General features: G+C 37.7%; 1 protein-coding gene across 1 annotated transcript in view; it reads left to right on the top strand.

The window, feature by feature from the left end:
* Positions 1-19,441, top strand: part of PATJ (PATJ crumbs cell polarity complex component) — a 157,126-nt gene that overhangs the window by 16,200 nt on the left and 121,485 nt on the right. Inside the window, exons 8-14 of the mRNA XM_085306074.1 lie at positions 1,452-1,664; positions 5,417-5,519; positions 7,292-7,380; positions 8,626-8,767; positions 14,823-14,899; positions 17,359-17,415; positions 18,808-18,942. Of these exons, the coding sequence (XP_085162200.1) occupies positions 1,452-1,664; positions 5,417-5,519; positions 7,292-7,380; positions 8,626-8,767; positions 14,823-14,899; positions 17,359-17,415; positions 18,808-18,942 (816 nt within the window). The remainder of the gene's footprint in view (positions 1-1,451; positions 1,665-5,416; positions 5,520-7,291; positions 7,381-8,625; positions 8,768-14,822; positions 14,900-17,358; positions 17,416-18,807; positions 18,943-19,441) is intronic.

Raw genomic sequence — 19,441 nt, 5'->3', positions numbered from 1 at the left:
ACATTTGGCAACAGCTGTAAGGACAAACTCTGGAAACAATTCTCAGACAAGGGAATCTGTGCCTTTGGAGTAGTTGTGTTGCAAGATCCAGACACAAGTTAAAGTCCTATCTTTATACTGGTTTTGGTTTTAAAGCGATTTGGATCTGTGTCTTGCAGTCTGAGCAGTTCAAGGAGATGCTTGGGATCAATACAGAGCCTTCTGTAGTTAGTGGTGTCTTTAGAGTTGCACAAGTACAGTTTGCAACCTTGGTTTGCTTGTCTTCAGAGACCCAGTACTGCGTGTTGCCACATCTCAGGAGTAGAACATATGAATAGCAAACAGATTTTGGATTTTTATTGTGAGTTTGGTCACGACGTGGTGGTATTTGAGGTCTGGAACCCTAGGTATGCAAACAAGATCTGGTAACATGCAGAAAGAGGCAGCCTAGGGTAGGTTTTTAGTATGGAACAGAAATGAAAACTGGAGATTCGAAGAGCTTTATTGGAAAATGTTAGCTTTTGCTTGACTGCCTTTCTCTGAACCTGTCATGTATAAGTAAGTGTCTCTTAATTATTGTGTAACACCTGTTTTGCTGTAAGGAATGAAGTGTTCTGGCCACAAACGATGCCTGTGAGTTAAGAACTCGCACATTATTCTCAGCTGAATGAGAGATCATTAAAAACATGAAATAATGAACACACACACACACACACACACACACACACACACGCACACACACACACCTTAAAAGCTGGATGAGTTTGTAAATGAGTTTGGGTTAGTCTTAGGAATAACACCAGTAAGATTGCTGTGTAAATCAGTGTGCCTAAGATGGTGGAGCTGTGCTGATCAATACGAGCTGAAGAACTGGTTCCATGAATGCTTGCTTATAATAGAAATAATGATGTATGAATCTTAAACTGTTTTATTTACATGATAATTGTGTGTGTATGGAGTCTTGTTACCTTCAGTGGAATTACTCTCTTGAGTAGCAGCTAGTCACATGAGAAAAAAATTGCAAAGTTAATACACAAGTATTAGGAGATTCCCTGAGGAGTCTGAAATCAACATGCTGTGCTTCGTATTCTGACCCCTATTCTATGAGGACTGTTGTATGAAACAGCAGAACCTAACAGACTATGAGATTATAAAGCATTGATGRTCTCCCCCTTCCCCCTTCAATGAGAAACATAAACACTTGATTAGGAACAGTACTATTCAATCTGCTTATCTTGCTTCATTTTAAAAAAGTTGATGCACCAGTGTTAACTACTTTAGAAAAAAAATGTGCTTAATTGTTCGAACACCTACTTGAATTATTTATGTTGCAGTGCTGATTAATTATATGGTATTCTTATGCATTGGGTGACCTGGCCATGAAAATGCCTGTATGCAGTTTCAATTTTGTAATGTGAAAGAGCTGTTTTATTTACAGACTGGAAACATTTTTTTTGCACTTGTGTTTGAAGGATGGGCGGCTCCAGACAGGAGATCACATCTTACAGATCGGTGGGACGAATGTTCAAGGAATGACCAGTGAACAGGTTGCCCAAGTGCTGAGAAACTGTGGAAACTCTGTTAGGATGACAGTTGCAAGAAACCCAAAGTATGAAATTACAGAGACTCCACCAGCTCCTGTGAGCTGGCCAGTTAGTACATTACCTTCCTTTCAAAATGGGAATGTAAGTATTTGATGTTTATTTTTGACATTTTAAGTATGTTTGTGGCTTGTAGGAGGTGGAGAACAGAGTGTTCATGAGACCTGAAGTGCTTCTCCTCATCTGAGTTTCCAGAACCATTTATATGTTTTTAAGTGGCCATTATTTTATCCCTGCCTTCTATAATTTTTCCCTTTCTCTGGTGTGCTATAAATACCTATAATCTTGGGGTCAGAATGACCAGCCTTACAGAATTTATTTCAAAGTGAGTGATTTAATTACCAAGACCATAAACATTATCAATAAATGGCACTCTTAGTTCTCCTTCATAGCTCATTACATTTTTGCTAATCAATCACTTGTAAGTGGATTTAAAACTTGAATGTGAATTTCTCTAGTCTAAAATCTAGTGCTGTGGCCAAAGCAGAATTATTCAGCACAATCATCTTTTTATGAAACATAAGTGTAATGTTTTCATAGTCTACGGTACTGTCTGTGATAGGAAATATATCTACAAATTTTGAAACTTGTTTTAGCAAATCTTATCATGGTCATATCAAAGTCTCTTGTTTTTGAAGTCATTCTTTTCAGTTTTGAGTAATTAAAATCAACAAATGCTACACTAAGTGTACAGTAGGTCTTGAAACATAAACAAAGCTGTGCTTGTGCACCATCTGCTACTACTGTGCTGCTTAGATTTAGGTGTAGAATCCGAGTAGCCTTTTCTTTCTTGTCTAGTTTCTTGAATGTAACTTACAAGTGAAGAGCTGTTTTTTTTTAAAGCACCAGTTTTAAAGGTGAGGCTAGCAGTCATATTGATTCGTATTTGCATTCTTGCTTGTTGGGCCATCTCTGCAAAGGCAGCCATTAGCATTTGGAAGGAGAAAAGTTGTACATCTTTCTGGAATGGCTACTGTAAGTGAAGCCAAGAGACAGTGAAGTATTGTGGGTCTTTCACAAGCTCTTCTTCCAAGAAGAGAAGTTGCTGTAGTGGCAGAGAGATGGAGAAATGGGTAAGCCACATACTTTAAAGTGAGATTCTTAAAAGTGAGCCCATCTTATTTAATACTCTCAGGGGAGGGGGGAGGGCATTCCTACAAAATCAACATAGTTATTAAGCACTTTATCTCTGGCTACATCTTATTTCCGAAGACTTGTTTTTGGAAAAAATAACATGGTTCTGATTGCCGTCTCCTCTACAAAATGTTATTTTTCTCTCTTTCCTGCTTCAAAGACTGATCTGACTTGTTTAGCAGTTTGTCATTGAACAACCCTGAGCCTTATAGATTCTGCAGCCTTTCTACAATGTTATTTCTGAGTATCTTTTCAGTGTCCTCCTTATTCCTGGTATGCAATTTGAAAAAAAAAAATCTATTTGTATAACTGCATCTGTTTCTTTCTGAATGTCATCTATTGCTTTCTGGACTGATGGAGCCTGCACATTTACATTTGAAGAAATCCCTCTTTCTGCTGTGATGATAGATTTGCTGAAGTCAAGAGTGATGGCCAATCTGAATGTATTTATTAGTTTATTTATGATTTTCTTGCTCCATCTTTCAGTTTGTGTCTGATTCACAACAGAGCTTTCTTCTTGTGATATAATATTTCCCTCTAATTTCTGAGTAGTCTCACTAGTTGTAAGCTTTGGAGTATCAAAATTTTTTTCCTTTTTTCTGTTTTTTTCCCTTCTCTTAGGATTATTTTACAAATCATCAGAAATGCATTTTTGATTTTTTTGTCATTTTTCTCTATGTATACGCACAAGAAAACAGACATACTATTTGTACTCTGCAAGATATTGTCTGCAGTATTAGCAGCCTGCTTGTCCTGGCTGTATTTAGGACTCTGTACCATGATATTTCCAGGCTCCACTTACAATATCTTTGTATTCTGCCAGTAACATTCCTCGGGGAGTATTTCTGCAGAGCTAGAGCAGTGGTGGTGAAGAACTTCTGACTGCCAGAATAGCAGGACTCTTGAGACTGTAGTTCCATTTCAGATGTCACTAAGGGCTTGGCTGCTGTTTTGATTCCCTCTCCTAAAGATAAGTGACAGAGCACAAAAACTGTCTTCCTCCCCATCAGCATCTTATGGAGTGAGAGAGTTGAAAMGCACTTAAGCAGCTGACTCGCAGAGGGAGATGTGATAACAAAGGAGATAGCTGTCTGCTGGTTTCTCTTTCAGCTAAGGGTGAAATAGGCACAACCATAGCTTTGCCTTGCTTTTGATGTAGGTTCCTCCATAGGCGATGCTTGGCTGGCATTTGATTTAGTTTTTCTTTTGTCTTCCCTTGTGCTATCTTCTCAAGAAACCTTTTCCTTTTCCCAGCTCCGTGTTAATTTTATTAGCAGTGACACTAGCCCTCTTGACTTCATTACCTTCAACAGACCTTACTTTGATCGTGTGCTTGTTTTTGATCTAACTGGTATAAGCAGATAGATTATTGAAAATGAACAACTTCATGTATTTTAATTTATCCCTTGATATCCCACTGTTTGGGAGTATATGCGCTCGCTCATTTTTCTGTTCTCTATTAGCAGTGTCTTTGAGGTGGCCTCATCTTGAACTTATCCTGTACTAATTTGTCTTGTACATCTGATTTTTACTTGTCAGACTAGAATTAACTGCACAATGGGACATAATGAAGCCAACTTTTGGAGGACTTCTTTTCTGTACGCTTCTCCAGAGTAATATCAGTAACAAACTTAGCTGTTGGCTTTTAGGTTTTCTTAGTAATTGGAATAAGCGAAGGGTTCAGAGACCAGAGAACAGGTCATGTCTTTTCCCCCAAGTATTGTTTTTATGAGAAGTCGTTTTATCTGTTCAGTGAAGTGTTTACAGTACAGTATTCTCTCTTTTTCTGTTAGGCCTTAAAAATAATTTTCATTTAGTGCAAACTAATGCATCTTTGGCTTTGCGTTGCCTTTGAYATTCCAGTGGCTTCCAGTGCTCTTTGCAGTTTGATGGAGTTAAACTCAGAATAGAATTGTATCAAACTTCATAAGCTCATGTGCATAAAATTACTACCTTAATGTAGAGTTTCGAGTTTGGTGTCTAGCATAAAGGCATAAAATACACTTAAGCATCTACATGGTTTCCCATATGTGTTTAGGCAGAGAACTCCTTCTGTAGTAGAGATGTGCCTACTGCGCGTATGTGTGATTTCTTTCATTTCAGGGGATAAAACCTGTTTCACTTATGAGATCATTTTCCTGCTATCCCTCGGTTCCTTAGTAGATGATAACAATGAGAGATAAGCATCTCTTTTTCTGACAGGAATGTATGATATGATGATGCCATGTTTTTGTAACAATTTTTTGCTTCTTAACTGCACAACAGAAGCAACTCAGGCAGGTGGATTCATGACACTGCTTGTGTCATGATGACAGATGAAGGGCAGAGAAGAAATTCTCAGGGCATTCAGGATTTCTGTTGTGTTTTGGGCTAGACTGGGAAGTTTGCTGTTACTAAGTAGCGGTGGAGTCCAAGGAAAAATGGCCCCTGAGCAGTCTAATGAAACCATTTGTTTTCAATAAAATAAAAATTTTATGCCTCTGACAGGTAGGTGAAAAAAGTAATAGCAAAGAATTTCAAAAGCAAGTAATGACTTTAGTGATATTTATTTTCATCAAATGCTGGGTACTTCTCTGTAAATGTGATACCTGCTAAAGTAGGAAAATCAAAATCACTGCTCACTTTTGAAGAGCTTAACCTGCAATTTGCTAATGGTACTGAGAAATTACAGGCTTCTTTGTTTTCTTGTGCTTTATTTATAGGATAATAACGACCTTTTTGAGACCTACGATGTTGAACTTATAAAAAAGAATGGGCAAAGCCTGGGGATAACAATTGTTGGGTATGCTGGCATATGCGATACAGGTGGGTTTTATGTGGTTTTGGAACGTCTAGGACAGGGACTTCTCAAACAGCCTTTATTCACTAACAGGAAAATGGATAGCACTTCCTTGAAGCAGAGTAACCTACAAAATCTGTGGGAAAAGATACTTGGAGAGGTCACTGCAAAGTGAAGTTTGTTTAGCCACAAAATTGTTTAAGAGTTATAATTAGCTTAAAAATTGATTCTCATCAAACTGCTGACTGCGAATTTCACATGTTTAGATCAAAACTGTGCAAGATTTAAAGCTGTAACAGACACTTCCTGCACATACAGATTTCAGTGTAGTCAGATTCCTGTCCTCATAGTTTATTTTTGCCCCATAATACATATAACAATTCACATAATACATTTTAAGAAGACTTTTAAAACAGAGCATCAGATGTCCCCAGATCACATCAATTTTTGAATGGCATCTTCAGTACATAAAAAATAGCTCAACATGCACTTTCATTTATTTAATGAATTGCTGATGTTAGGGTAGAAATGATCAATCAGATTAACCAGTCCGTCTCTCTGCCAGGCAGGCGATACAGAGGATGTTAGCTGTGCCACCTTCACAAGGTGATGTACTTTTTTGTGACAGATGGCTGCTTTGGTGTCTGAATTCTGGGAACAGATTAAAATATCTGTGCTTGCATATGGGAACATGGAATCAGGTTTTTTCTACATTCACTTTAAATTAGAACTATAAACTCATTTTTCAGTTGTTGGTTCCACAGATGATAACTTGTTTAAAATTGACTCTACTGAGTACCTGATTCTGCACAAAGAGGTAGTGTTTTTCCTCTCCTCCCCTTCCTTGTGGAACTTGAGAAAATATTCTGGGAATGGAGAAATCATGATGCAATTGGAGTTGCGTATTCTGCCTTCTTCATTGTCGGAACATTCTCTGGTGCTGCCCCTTGGGATCTCTCAGGCGAGGACAGTGAGCACTGGGAGCAACAGGGGTTGGGGAGGAGTGCATGTGAGGCTGCAAACCCTGCTTTTGCCACTGCACTAGTGGAGGGGCTTTGCTGAGCATGGATCAGGCACATTGGACAGGTGGGTGTATGCCTGTCTGAAGAAGGTTAGTGAGGAGAGGATGGATGATGTGTCAAGATTCACTAAGATTAAAGATCAGCATGTCATATTTATTGTGGAGTGGGAAGGGAAGGATTAATGTTTCAACTGATGATTGTTTTTACTGTGCCTTGTGTTGTGTTTTTTATTTATTTTTTAATTCCCTAGTTCTAATTAAAAGTTAGAATTAATAACCAAACTTAAAATATGACAAAGGACAGCTTTTCTGATTTCCATGTTTCTTTTTTTTATTAAGTTTTAAAGTTCTAAAGCTGTAAGAGGATAGATTGAAGCCTTGATCAAAGTACTTAAGGACATACTTTACTTTTAGCTTAGGTAGTCCTATTGAAATCAAATGCAGCATGGATTTAAGTGATTGTGGTTTAAAGCCTGTGTAAGCACAAGGACAAATCCATGGAAGAAGTGGCCTTCTGTGAGCCACATTAAGGAAAAATTATAGAGGTCAATGTACAGGTGCTGATATCGATGCTGTTCTTTCTATCGGAGATTTTCAGTCGTTCTTAACAGTCAAGCTACATAAGTGGTATGTGCGAATGTCAGTGGTTTGCAGAATCATGACTGTGTAAACTAAAGTCTGTGGGAAAGGCTATAAATAAAAATTTACTGAGAGAAGAAAAGAATTAAGTTAATTTACTATCTTGTTTCTCTCTTTCTTCCTCCCCTTCCCCAACAGAACCTTCAGGGATTTTTGTGAAAAACATAATACCCGGTAGTGCTGCTGACCATAATGGCCAGATTCAGGTTCATGACAAAATTGTTGCTGTAAGTAAAATATTCTGCACATACGTTGCTGTAGAATTAATGCTTCATTACATATATCAGGGTTAAAAAAAACTATATAGTAAAATCTTCTTAAAATTAACTGAACTTTACTTTGCAGAGGGAGGAATTTGGTGATCCATATTTGTTTAGGCACATACTGTAACAGAAAGGAGCCTTGATTTTTTTTTTTTTTTTTGTGGTTAAAATACTACCTTATATTTAAAGAAGTAGTAAATAGTTAGCTATAAAATAGGCAAGCATTTGGACTGAACTGGTCCAGAGTGGAGAGTCTTGGCTTTTGGCCTGAAGTAAAGGTGAGCAGTATCAGCTTTTGTTGAAGTCAATGGGATTTGAGGATAGTTAAGATTTTGCAGGAAGTGGCATATTATTTATGATCCTTAATGAGTGTATAGCATAATGTGGCTACAATCAAAATACTAATAGTCACAATTTGTGTTTAAAAGCCCAAGGTTTAAATGTGGAGAAATTAAAAACCACTGAATAATAGCAAACTGGGTAACGACCAATTTTTGCATTCACAAGACAAACAGGAACGAATTATATACTGTCTTTTCATTTTATGAAATAATCTGCATAGAGATATGATTTTAAATTACTTAAAAGATGTGAGCTCTGCCAGATCTCCCAAAGTCAGTGTCTCCCTTACAAGAGCAAACTCTGATGCAACCTTGTGCTTTCATCTGCGGTTTTGCAGGAGAAGGTCCTACTGGTGCATGATCTAACAGAGAAGTGAATGGTGTGTTTTTGATATAAACTAAAACATCTGAATCTGTTTATGAATAGGCTGTTTAGAGTGGATTATACAGACAGTTATTTTCATAGGTTTGTGTGTAGGCATGTTATGAATGCAATTATGAACTAAACAGACTTTGACTACTTTTTCTGGGAATCTTCATGCATAATACTTTTCAAGCTGCTCTTTGTAAACAAAAAAATTGGCAGGGATGGGGGAGGAATAATTGGTCCATGCTTCCCTTGGATTAGTAAATTCCTGTTTTGTTGTTTCCCCATGAACACAAAATAAATTACTATGATGCTTTATTTTTAAAATGCATTTTGAAAATATTGTCCAATTTGTGAAATGATTTAGTGAAATTCTTTCCCAAATAATACCATTTTTGGGTGAATAACTTCTGCAAAAAACAATCTAGACATTGCTTACCATGAACAGTACAGCATAAGAATGTAATGCAATTGCTATAATGTGACAATTTCTTGTCTTAGGTTGATGGAGTTAATATTCAGGATTATACCAACCAAGAAGTGGTGGAGGCATTGCGTAACACAGGACAGACTGTGCGTCTTACCTTGCTTAGAAACAAACTTTCTTCTGCTACTCTTTCTTCAGAAAGACCATTAGATAGAGGTAATCCTTTTTATCTTTCCAGTGATTTATTTTATCCCCACTCAATTTGCAGTGACCTAATTAAACAGTTAGGACTAGTTCCAGTACCACCCTAGATCTTGTAAGGGCATGCCGTGGAAGATAAGATGCTTAAGAAGGAATGAAAGGAAACAGAAATGAGGGATTCAGGAAGACTGAGAACCAAACTGAGTACGAAACTCATGTAGCAAATGAAAAAGCTATTAATGAGAAGTAGTTATTACTTCATATCTTTTGCAGCATGTATGTCCCGTCCCCTCCCACCCCCGCCACACACACACTTGTTTTCACAGTGCAGCCAACTATTCTAGCCATAGTGTCTCTGGAGCTGCAGGGATTGAAACTAGTATGGACAGAAAGAGTAAGGAAAACTAAGAACAGAAGGATAATCTTCAAAATGGATAGAAACAGAGTCTGTATAAAACAGGTGGATAGAATATTTTGCAGCGTCTCTTCGGAGTCTTTGAATTTTCTTTAAGGTAGTGTCTGTTCTGATGATCTGTCATCATTGCTTGCTTTGGCTTTAGGTTTTGCTCTGTAATGCCTTTTATTCAGGTTCCTCTGAAGCGAAGCTCTTTCTATTAGAGCTATGAACTCTTTCCACTCCCAAAATGCAGTAGTGTGCACAGGTTTGCTGAGGGTGCATTCTGTGACATCATGGAGGCTGCTGCTGAAGATGCTGAACAGTATTAGTCTCTGTACCCTGACCTTCTCTCATAACTCGCTGTCAAGCCAGTGATTAATACTCTTTGACACCAGTGATCTGCTTTTCTCTTTCTTTTTTTTCGGTAGATCATAGACAGTAGCGTCACAACCACATTTGCCAACCCCTTCAGTGCTCTGGAATGAATCCCATCAGCCCTATGGATCTGAATGCCTACAGCTCCTTTACTTAAAGAAGTTGGCTGTTTTTCTCTTTTCAAGGCACACTGGCATGCACAGAGTTCTGGGATTGTTTTCTCTGTGAAGACCATAGGAAAAAGGACATAGAGCACTTGTACCTCATCTGTATTTTCTGTCACTAGGTTGTACCTCCATTCATCAACAGATCCACTTCCCTCTAAGCTTTCTTCTGCTACCTGTGTGCTTCTAGATCTGAATGACATGTGTCACCATTGCTCACATGAATGAACAGCCATGGATAGCTGCCAGCAGATTGGATGAGTGAACCATACTGTCTGTTGGTTCCCAGACCAAACTCATTTATCCTGTGGTATCAGTACTGTTGCATACTGCTTCCTCCCATGCCACTATTGGAAACTATTTAAGTCTATAGGCATGTAATTTTTGACTTGTTTGTCCTGAGCTTACTTGCCAAACTGGATAGTTACTGACTTCATCCCTATGCAGGTAAATGAGAATCTGTAGTCTGGAAAAGGCAGAATACCTGATAGCTGGAAACAGTAGGCAGAAAGATAGGAGATGAAATAGGCATGTATTTCTATCAGTAAGGGCAGCTGGACATAGGGACAAATCACAAAGGAATGGATTGCTTTAGTTTTTAGCTGTCATCCAAATCAAGGTTGGAGGCCTTTCCAGAAGGTATGCTTCAATTCCCCTGCAGATTTTTAGGCTCATCTACAGGACCTTCTGGGTGAAATTCTACAGCTTGTGTTAAAGTCTGCATAGCTTATCCTTATGCTTTGTAATTTCTAAGCTATGTATATGTAATAGAGGATTCTAAATTATGACTGTCAATGAATAACAATTTTGCTATGATTGTGGAAGATCTGTCAGTATTAAAGACAACCTGGAAATGAGAGAAATATAGCAGTTCCTATGTTTCATTCTGTTTTACTTTTCTATCCAAGACTTATAACCAGACATCCTGTGTTATGACTTCTGCATATTCCCAGAAATAGGAAGCCAAAATGGAGATTGTTGAGTAGCTAAGATGTGAGGTTATCAAAGCATGATTTTAGTTGCATGAATGTGAAGGCATATAGGGATTAGTATTTGCACTGGAGGAGTAATTTAAAGACTTAGCAGCAGTACATGTAGCTGGTAGGACTTACAATCGTTATTATAAAGGCTAGAAAAGTGTTGAATGTGCACAGTCCAGTGTCATTTATCTAGCCTTTTTTTTTTCTCTGAATATTGTGGAACTACCTGTGTATAAAATATTTTCTCTTTCTACTGAAGTGAATAATACCTCTATAGTCAAATCTTGATTACTCTTGATTGGGTTATCTTGTGTCACAGACTGCAGATGTTTGCCATGATGCAAAGAGAGCTTTCTCAGGAAGCTGTTACCCAATGCCTAGTGCTGTGCAAATAATGACTTATCAATGCCAGGATCAGTTTGGTCTGGGAAGTAAAGGTGCTTTTGCCTAGCTTGAACGACAGAATCTGTTGGTTGGTCTCAAAGTGTGCTATCTAGAGAGGCCTTACAGATCCCTATTCTTCAGAGAGTCAGCTTAGATCTAACTTTCTTTATGAGACCTTGCCACAGCAGATCTGAACTGCTTTGATATAGATCCACTGCCTCTCCATATGTACTCCAAAACCATTAATTTCAAGAGGAGTTGTTAGGCTAGATCACGTGTATATGAGTGGCTTCCCCTCAATTGTAGTGCCATGCCAATCTCATAATCCTTTTCCTTGGAGCTCTGTGCAGATGGCAAGGATTTCATTGCTGGGAATTAATAGCTCCCAGTCAGACCCATCCTGACTTCTTGTGGAGGCTGTGTGGTAAATATGCACAGCATTTCCCAGTGCATCATGTAGCAAGTGTATTATGGGATTTTTCTATTCTTCTGGATATCCAAGCTCCCTCTGCTCTGACTAATACAGTAAGGTATGTTTTGCATGGACAGCATATCTTGGGATACCGAAATTTAAACACTGCCGGTACTCTTGGTTTACAATCAGATACTGCCCTTGATACTATTTAGTATTGTTGTTCTTATTGGACCTTCACAGAATCATGAAATGGGCATGATTTTAAAATTGAGAAACAAATCATTGGCATTTAATGCAAAGGTAAGCAAATCTCATTGCTTGATTGAACTAATATAGTGAAAAAGCACTTGAAGTTACAAGGTTCTGCAAAAGGTTTTTGCTATTGTAAAACGTGTGTGTGGACCTCTGTTTAAAAAGGTGAAATATGCATTTTCAAATTTTGTTCATACTGGAATATGGTACATATGATTTCACCTTGGAATAGAATTTAATGGCCAAGTTTAAATTCCAAAGACAGGTGCTTATTTTGGACATGGTGATGGACACTTAATTATGATGGTGTTTAAGTGAATACTGCTAATTTAAGGCTCTGACTAAACTCTGGAAATGCTTTTGAAAGTTTTATGTAAAAGGTATGTTTTATAAAATACGTATGCCTTCCCTTTAGGCCCGGTTGTGTGAAATTCTTATTCAAATTGTGTTTCCTGGAGAGGTATTAAATAGTAATTCTGTCCAGGCAAAACCATGCTTAAGCAGTTCTATTACAAAGGCAACATGGTTCAGGATGCAATGTATATGAGGCCTTGCAGACTAGAGGCAGTTAACTTAACAGCTGCATCTGCAAGACTGCAGACTGGGCAAAACTGCTTGTTTTTGCCTTGTGGCAGTATGCAAAACTCAAAGATACAACGATGCTGGCCAGGAACTTAAAGATGATTGGAGAACAACATCCAGCAGTAGAGATGATAGAAGTAATGCATTAATGAAATGTAGTAGAGTACAGCACACATCCGTATAGAGTGAGTTTGTGAAATTAGGAGAAGATTGCAAGAAAAAAGGATTTATCAAATCCAATCAATTTACCATCAAATACAACACATTTGTGATTTATTCTTGATACCTGCTAATAAGAAAGGAAAACTGCATGGAAGTGCAGGCAGAGAGGCTGAAAATTGTTGCTAATGCAAGCTGACCCTGGGACGTTTTCCTTTCTGAGTCCTCACGATTTGCAGATGTAGTATGTATTTCAGGCCATGAGAAACCAAGACTAGAAAGTAAATTCCTATTAGTTGCCATGTAGAAAAAGCTGTTTATGAAAAAGGAGCATTGAAACGAATTGAGTGATACCGCTGGAATTACGTATATCTAATTCAAACCCCTTCCTCCAACATTTCCACAGTTCAGAGGAAGTTATAAGCAAAAATCTCAAAATCTGTCTGAAAGAAGGAAAGGGGACAACTTTGCATGGAAATATGCATCAGCACCTGTTCTGAACAACCATAGATACTGGTAGTGCTTTTTGGAAGTGACAAAGAACACTGTATTCAGCCAACTGAACACAGCTTAGAGTTACTGAACTGCACTTTGAGCTTGATCCTAAGATTTATTACTCTTGGTGAGGCTTAACATCCATATCTGACTGCACAGGGGATTGTGGGTGCTTAGGTCCTATGTGTTCAGGCTGTAACTTCGTAATAGCAGAAGAAACTGTGAAGTGGTTTTGTCCCTGCATATTTCTGCAAGTGGGAAGAGTAGGAAGATCCACTCGTGTTTTGTTTTTCGAACAGCTGAGAAATAAATATAGTGATCAGCTTGTGCTTGATAGCAAGGCTCATGAAGAACACTTCTCAGAAACCTCAATTCAATTTAATTGGAGGAAGAAATCTTAAGATGATTAAAATAAGATGATCTATTTCCAAGACAACTGTGATCTGTACTTGAAAATCACAGATGTATATTTTAAGTGGGATTTCTTTTTGGTTACAAAAATAGTTATCTGAATTGTGGGAATTCTTCAATATTTATATCTCTTTGAGCCTATGGATAGCAGAAACTCTGGTTAGTTCCAGTTGAAATCTCAGGTGTTAGGCTCTGAGGAGTGTGATTTCTCAGTGCAGTTCAGATGGCATTTGACTACCTGGTCTGATAGATGGTGTCTGGAAGAAGTGCAGTGGTTGACTGTGCTGTTGTATAAGGTAATTTAAATCTTTATTTTTTAAGAAGCTGAAAACTTGAATGTTAGGCAATTATGTAATGAGGATTCTTTTGAAAAGCTTGTAAGTTAGTTTTATCTTGCAACCTACAGAGGTTTTAAAAGCCAAGGATGTTAGTCATCCCGTTTGCATTGGCTTTTGCTGGTAGGAAGGTCTGAGCTTCTCCTGGTGTCTTAAAAACCTCCCATTGAGGTATTTTGCTTGCTAGTTTTTGTGCGGCCTGGGAGATTGTGATTTACATTCTGAATTTTAGTATGACACAGCAGCATTACTAAGTGGTCTGTGCCTTGTCTAGACATCTGACAAACTATTACAGTCATTCAGGGGAAAAGCAGTTTTCAGTAATTCTGCCTCCAGTTGCTGCTGCTGTAGCTGCTAGATGGAATTTGCTTTAGAGTTTGATTCTTACCAGTTAAACATTTCTTCGGTGTGGAACTTTATATGTGTGCTGAGCTTCTGGATAAGGTCAAATGCAGGGCAGCCAGTCATTTTATGCTGTCTAGCTCTGTCAAATTGTCTTACATGAATGTAATACTGCCTTGGTTGCATAAGTAAGAAAGCTGAAAAGATATAAATGTCAAGATAGCCAAGTTCCCACGGAAGACTGGTTTAGAACTGGAGCTTATATTAAGGCTCATGTTACTTACTGGCCTAATTAAACTAGACAAGCCTTTGTACCTGCCAAACGTAGAAATAAAGTCTATGGCTGCATTTGTGCTGATGCAGCCCCCTGATATCGACAGTATCTTGTCAGGTGTTTATTTCTTAAGGGGGTTCATTTTGGTAGGAGATGATGCTTCCCTGGAGGGGCAAGCATTTATATAGCTGCAAATTATGAATTTGTGTGAAATTTGTTTTGCAGCCTGAAAGACTGATTTATTTACAGTACTGTATGGTACCGAATTCACAACCTGTCAATGCAAGCATTAGCTCTTCTGCTTTTTAGTTGAATAAATCACACAGTAGCGGTCGTTTTCTTGAAAGTCATTCTGTGATTTGCACTGTTTGGTAGACTCAACTTAATGCAATTTCCTTTCCTTGTAATCCATTATTTACACTGAATTTTATTGAAGTATTTAGAAATAAATGTATTTTTGAATGTACAATGTGCTTGTAAATTTAATATTTGCTTTCATATTTAGGAAGAGTCCCATTCTCTCCAACATACGAGCTGAAATCCAAGTGGGAAAACCTGTTGGGACCTGATTATGAAGTTATGGTATGTTATCCTTTGTTAAAGTACACTGATGTATATTATTTCTTTAAATTGCAGATCTGTGAGCTTAGCGTTACAAGCTGTTTATCAAACAGTTTAGTGTTTGGAACAGATCAGTAACATCAAACTTTGTTTCCCTTAACAGGGAAACAAGGCTGAAATACAGTAATGTTATAATTCTTTTTTTTATTCTGTTTATATAGATGCTATTGTTTAGGTAGGACTAGTGATTTAAGAAAATAAACTTTCCCTTTGCTTATCATAGCAGCCGCTTAAAATATTTGGCATTTTTATTTTGTTTATGATCCATTTGTTTTATTGTGCAGCGGGAAAAAAAAGGCTTGGGATATTACTCCTGTGTTTCTCAAAGAATCTTACAATTTTATTCAAAGAGTGAAAGAATGGTTTTCAAATGTATTGGAAGAAAAGGAAGTAGTTCAAGGTAGCATAACTTTGTGGTGCCAGTTTCTATAATATACTTGTTCATCTCTTACTGAATGATTACCAAGCAAAAGATTGTTTACTTTTTCCAGATACGAATTGTCATGAGTTGACTGAAATTTTAATTCACTACTGCTTTGTAATGCTATATTAACCACTGAGCATAGATAAGACTCCAGCCACATTCTTTCCAAAGTCTTAACAAAATCTCACTGCCCCAAGAAAATACCTTGTTTGTCTTTGCAATACTTGTCCACTTGATTTAGAGACACTTATTTTTACTACTTAGGGTAGCTATCATTCCATTCTCTTGCTGGAAGATTTAAAGTAGCTTTAAGAACTGTCTTGAGAAACTGGCTCTTCTTCTTTCCATTAGCACTCCTTTAAGATCTGAAGTTCATATAAGATTATGTACATGATTCAATAAATCAGCTTTGCTACCCACTTCAGTTGCTTGGTATTCCCATTCTTACATTTCCAGAGTCTGATATTACTTCCCTTAGCATTATCATGCTTCCCACAGAGGATGAAAACCTGCTTAGTTTGTGAAACCGTGCATTTCTAATTCTTCTTTAACTGCTGCCAGTAAAATGGCACAAGTGAAAATATTAATAATTGGCCCTTTTAAATAATAGAAGGAAACTGCCATGGCAGCCCATATTGAAAGCTGTCTTCAGTTCTTGCAGGTCATGTCTTCTGTATGACCTCTAGTCTTGCTTGGCCATGTTCAATAACAACGTTTAGTTTGATTTCAGCCTGTTAGCTCAGTCTGTTTGACACTATCCTCACTCCTGTGTTTGGCTGTGCTGAAACTGGCAGAGCTCCTGAAGGGGACAAACTTGCGTATTTTCTTTAAGGACTTATCTTAGAGGAAATATCTACTGAAGAAGGGATTTAGCATCACCCATGGCTTCTGTGTTTCTGATTCTTTGTGGTACGACCTTTGGGAACAAAACTGAGATCCTGCTGTAAGAGAGAAAGAGACCCCAGTATACTGTATAGGATTTATGACTGTATGGTATGTGTTACCAGGTATCTAACCGTGAACAGACAGCTGAGGAGGTATCACTCATAGATTCATTTAGTTACAACTGAATGGATATGAAATGGATTCTGTCTGTTGGGAAAAGTACCTTAGGGACTGGGAAATAAGACTCTGGAAGCCGTAATAAAAGCTCAGCTGGAAGAAGCTGAGACTTAGTGTTGTTCTGTAGATACTTTCTTTAAACTGGAAAATTCCAAAGGAGCCTGAAGGAAATAGTTACTTAATTTTACAAGGCTGTATCTTTCCAAATCTAACAAGTCTATCAATCATTCCTAACATACTCAATTTCAGTGTCCCAAGCTCCTACCCTAGGCCACAGATTGCCATAGATTTAATCTTACTACATTTAAAATTTGAGTAAATAACCTTTCTAATGTTCCAGATTAAAAAAAAAATCTGTAAAAGAAGAACAGTACAAGAAAATTGGTGATAAAGTTTATAGTCATTATATTCAAAGAGAGAAGTGTCAATAAATCCCTATACACACACAGAGACACACAGACACACACACACCCCTATTGTGCATTCAAATTTAAACTCATTAAACTCGTGCATTTCAAGCCGTATTGGAAACATGCTACAGAAGACAGTTGTTAGTCTAGGTGCTACATGGCTACAATACCTGAAGGAATAACTGAAGCTGTAGTACTTTACTGATTGGCAAATCAGTTGTGTCACACATAATTACGTTTTGTGCTTATACAGGATTATTGAACTTGATTTCAAAATTGGCACTTGGGCTTCAAGAAAAGGGTAACATTGCAGTCTGCTAGTTGTGCATAATTGCACTATTCCTAAATGCAGGTGTTCTGTGTCTGAAAGATTTTTCTAACTTTTGTTTAAAATTATTTTGCATCAATATAACTTTGATTATAAGTAAAATAAACTGTATTTAAACTTTTTTTTGCGAGAATACATCATTCTGATAAAGTCTGTTGTACTGCTATTGAAAAATGTTATGCTGTACAATCTTTAGGTTGTGAATGTGGATATGCCCATTACAGATGATTCAGAGCTCCAGAAGTATTCGAAGGTATGACTTACACGATGTTTTCCTTGATGGTATTTGTTGGCAGATGAGCATGACCTAAAACTCCAGATCTGTACATTTTAGAAATTTGGAGCAATTCCAGTTTTGTGGGTCTATCTTACTCTTCTGAAAGAGGCTGCCAGTGCGCTGCTTGACTTCTGGTCCAGTACCTTTTGAAGCATGGGAAAGTGCACCTGCAAAAATACGCAACTTAGCTGAAGCTTAAGGAAAGGTATAAAGGAGATGCACACATGTAAGCCTCAAACTCTTGAGGTCTTAATTACATTGAAATTCATTTGTAAAATAATCAGTGAAAGCCACCACTGAGTGGAGCAGCATTGCTGCATTCAAGAAATTTCTGCTGAAAAATGGCATAGGCCTGCAGAGGAGGTTGCGGTAACGATGGGGCATTCTATGTGGTAAAATTGATCAGAGCTTAAATTAGTTTGTCTTGTGAAGCTTTCAAGAGACTTTCAAGATATGTGTGTTAGTATCATACAATACTCATTTCTAGAGGTGACAGATTTAAATACCTGTGAGGGATATCTTGGTGAAGAAAGGCCATAAACTCATTATCAGGCATCATTGTGATGGGATGCAGGAGATCAGGTGATTGACTCTTTTTACTGGAATATCCAAAATAAACTGAAGAAGAAGAGGGAGTGTCAATATTTCAACTTAAGTAATAAAAAAGCCAGAAAATATCCAAATTGAATGAGCAGATACTGTTGATCGCCTTCTTCCTCTGTCCCCACATTACTGTCATTCTTCCTGTCTTGTCTGGGTAATACCTTAATCTTATCCTAGTCTTCCTAATATTAGCAGAAAGGCATTGATGGTTGGAGGCTTCCTGGAGAAAAATGTAGGGTTAAGGAGGCCCACTAGAAAATGGCCAGCACAAAATCAATAGAACGCCATGCAGCAGTAAAGATGCTAGTATTGGCAGCTACTTGCAGAAGATGTTTTATGGACATTTTTTCTAGGTGAAAAGTAGTGTTGGTTCTCAAGAAGTGAGAGCGCTGATTTTGTAATGGCATTTTACTGAATTCCTCTGAACCAGTGGTTATGGAATTTCTTTCGGCTTTGTTGAAAACATCTTTTGGGTAGGATAGACTTCAGAGGGTACCTTTCTTCCCTGCATTTTTTCAATATGATTATGTTATTTAAGAGTATAGTGAAAAATGCCTTTTCCCCGAAGGGAAAGATTGTTTTTAATTATACAATCTGTTTGTATGGAGAAATTATGAACATTTGTGCTATAGCACAGATGATGTCGGTGTGAAGACTTAATCATCTCACTATGTGTTTAGTTTAATTGGTGAGCTAATTGTGTTTAGAGTGCAGTATGTAGATATACATATATATTGCTTTCTAGACATACTTATMTTTTGGCAGCTATTACCCATCCACACCTTGAGATTAGGAGTTGAGCTTGACACATTTGATGGACATCATTACATATCATCCATTGCTTCAGATGGTCCAGCCGCAACACTTGGCCTTCTGCAACTGGAGGATGAACTGCTAGAGGTAAAACTTTCCAAAATGAGAACAACTACATTTCCTGTTTGTTCACCCTTCTTAGAAAATGCTTGTGTTGAATTTTAGTTTGGCTGATATACGTATGCAATAGTAGTATTAAAGAGTTGGTGGTGGAAGTGGTTGAAGCAGTGCTTTTGAAGCCAGAGTTCTCTTCTACCGCTGTTTCATTCCTCCTTTACGAACAAAATGGTGAGTTCTTGTGACCTCAAGTGACTTTCGCGTTGGCTTTTGAAATGTTTAACATGAGTATCAAGAGTAATGAGGGAAGAGACAATATTTGTGTATTTGCATCTGTGGTCCTTCAGCTCAGTATTTAGAGCAGTTTGGCATTAGCTTTGGCATTTTATATGGTGGGTAATCTTCCTTAATCTTTCTCACTCGTGAAAAATTTACAACAGTCTTGGAATAATGGTTCCTGTTAAGCATTACAACTTGCTTGTTGAGCGTTGAAAGACAATTTGTGTGCATGAGCTAGTACATCAGTTTG

The sequence above is a fragment of the Rhea americana genome, unplaced genomic scaffold, assembly GCF_003343005.1.
Source record: "Rhea americana isolate MKP2758 unplaced genomic scaffold, rheAme1 scaffold_230, whole genome shotgun sequence".
NCBI classification, from domain to species: Eukaryota; Metazoa; Chordata; class Aves; order Rheiformes; family Rheidae; genus Rhea; species Rhea americana.
This window is presented reverse-complemented; position numbering and strand designations above follow the sequence as displayed.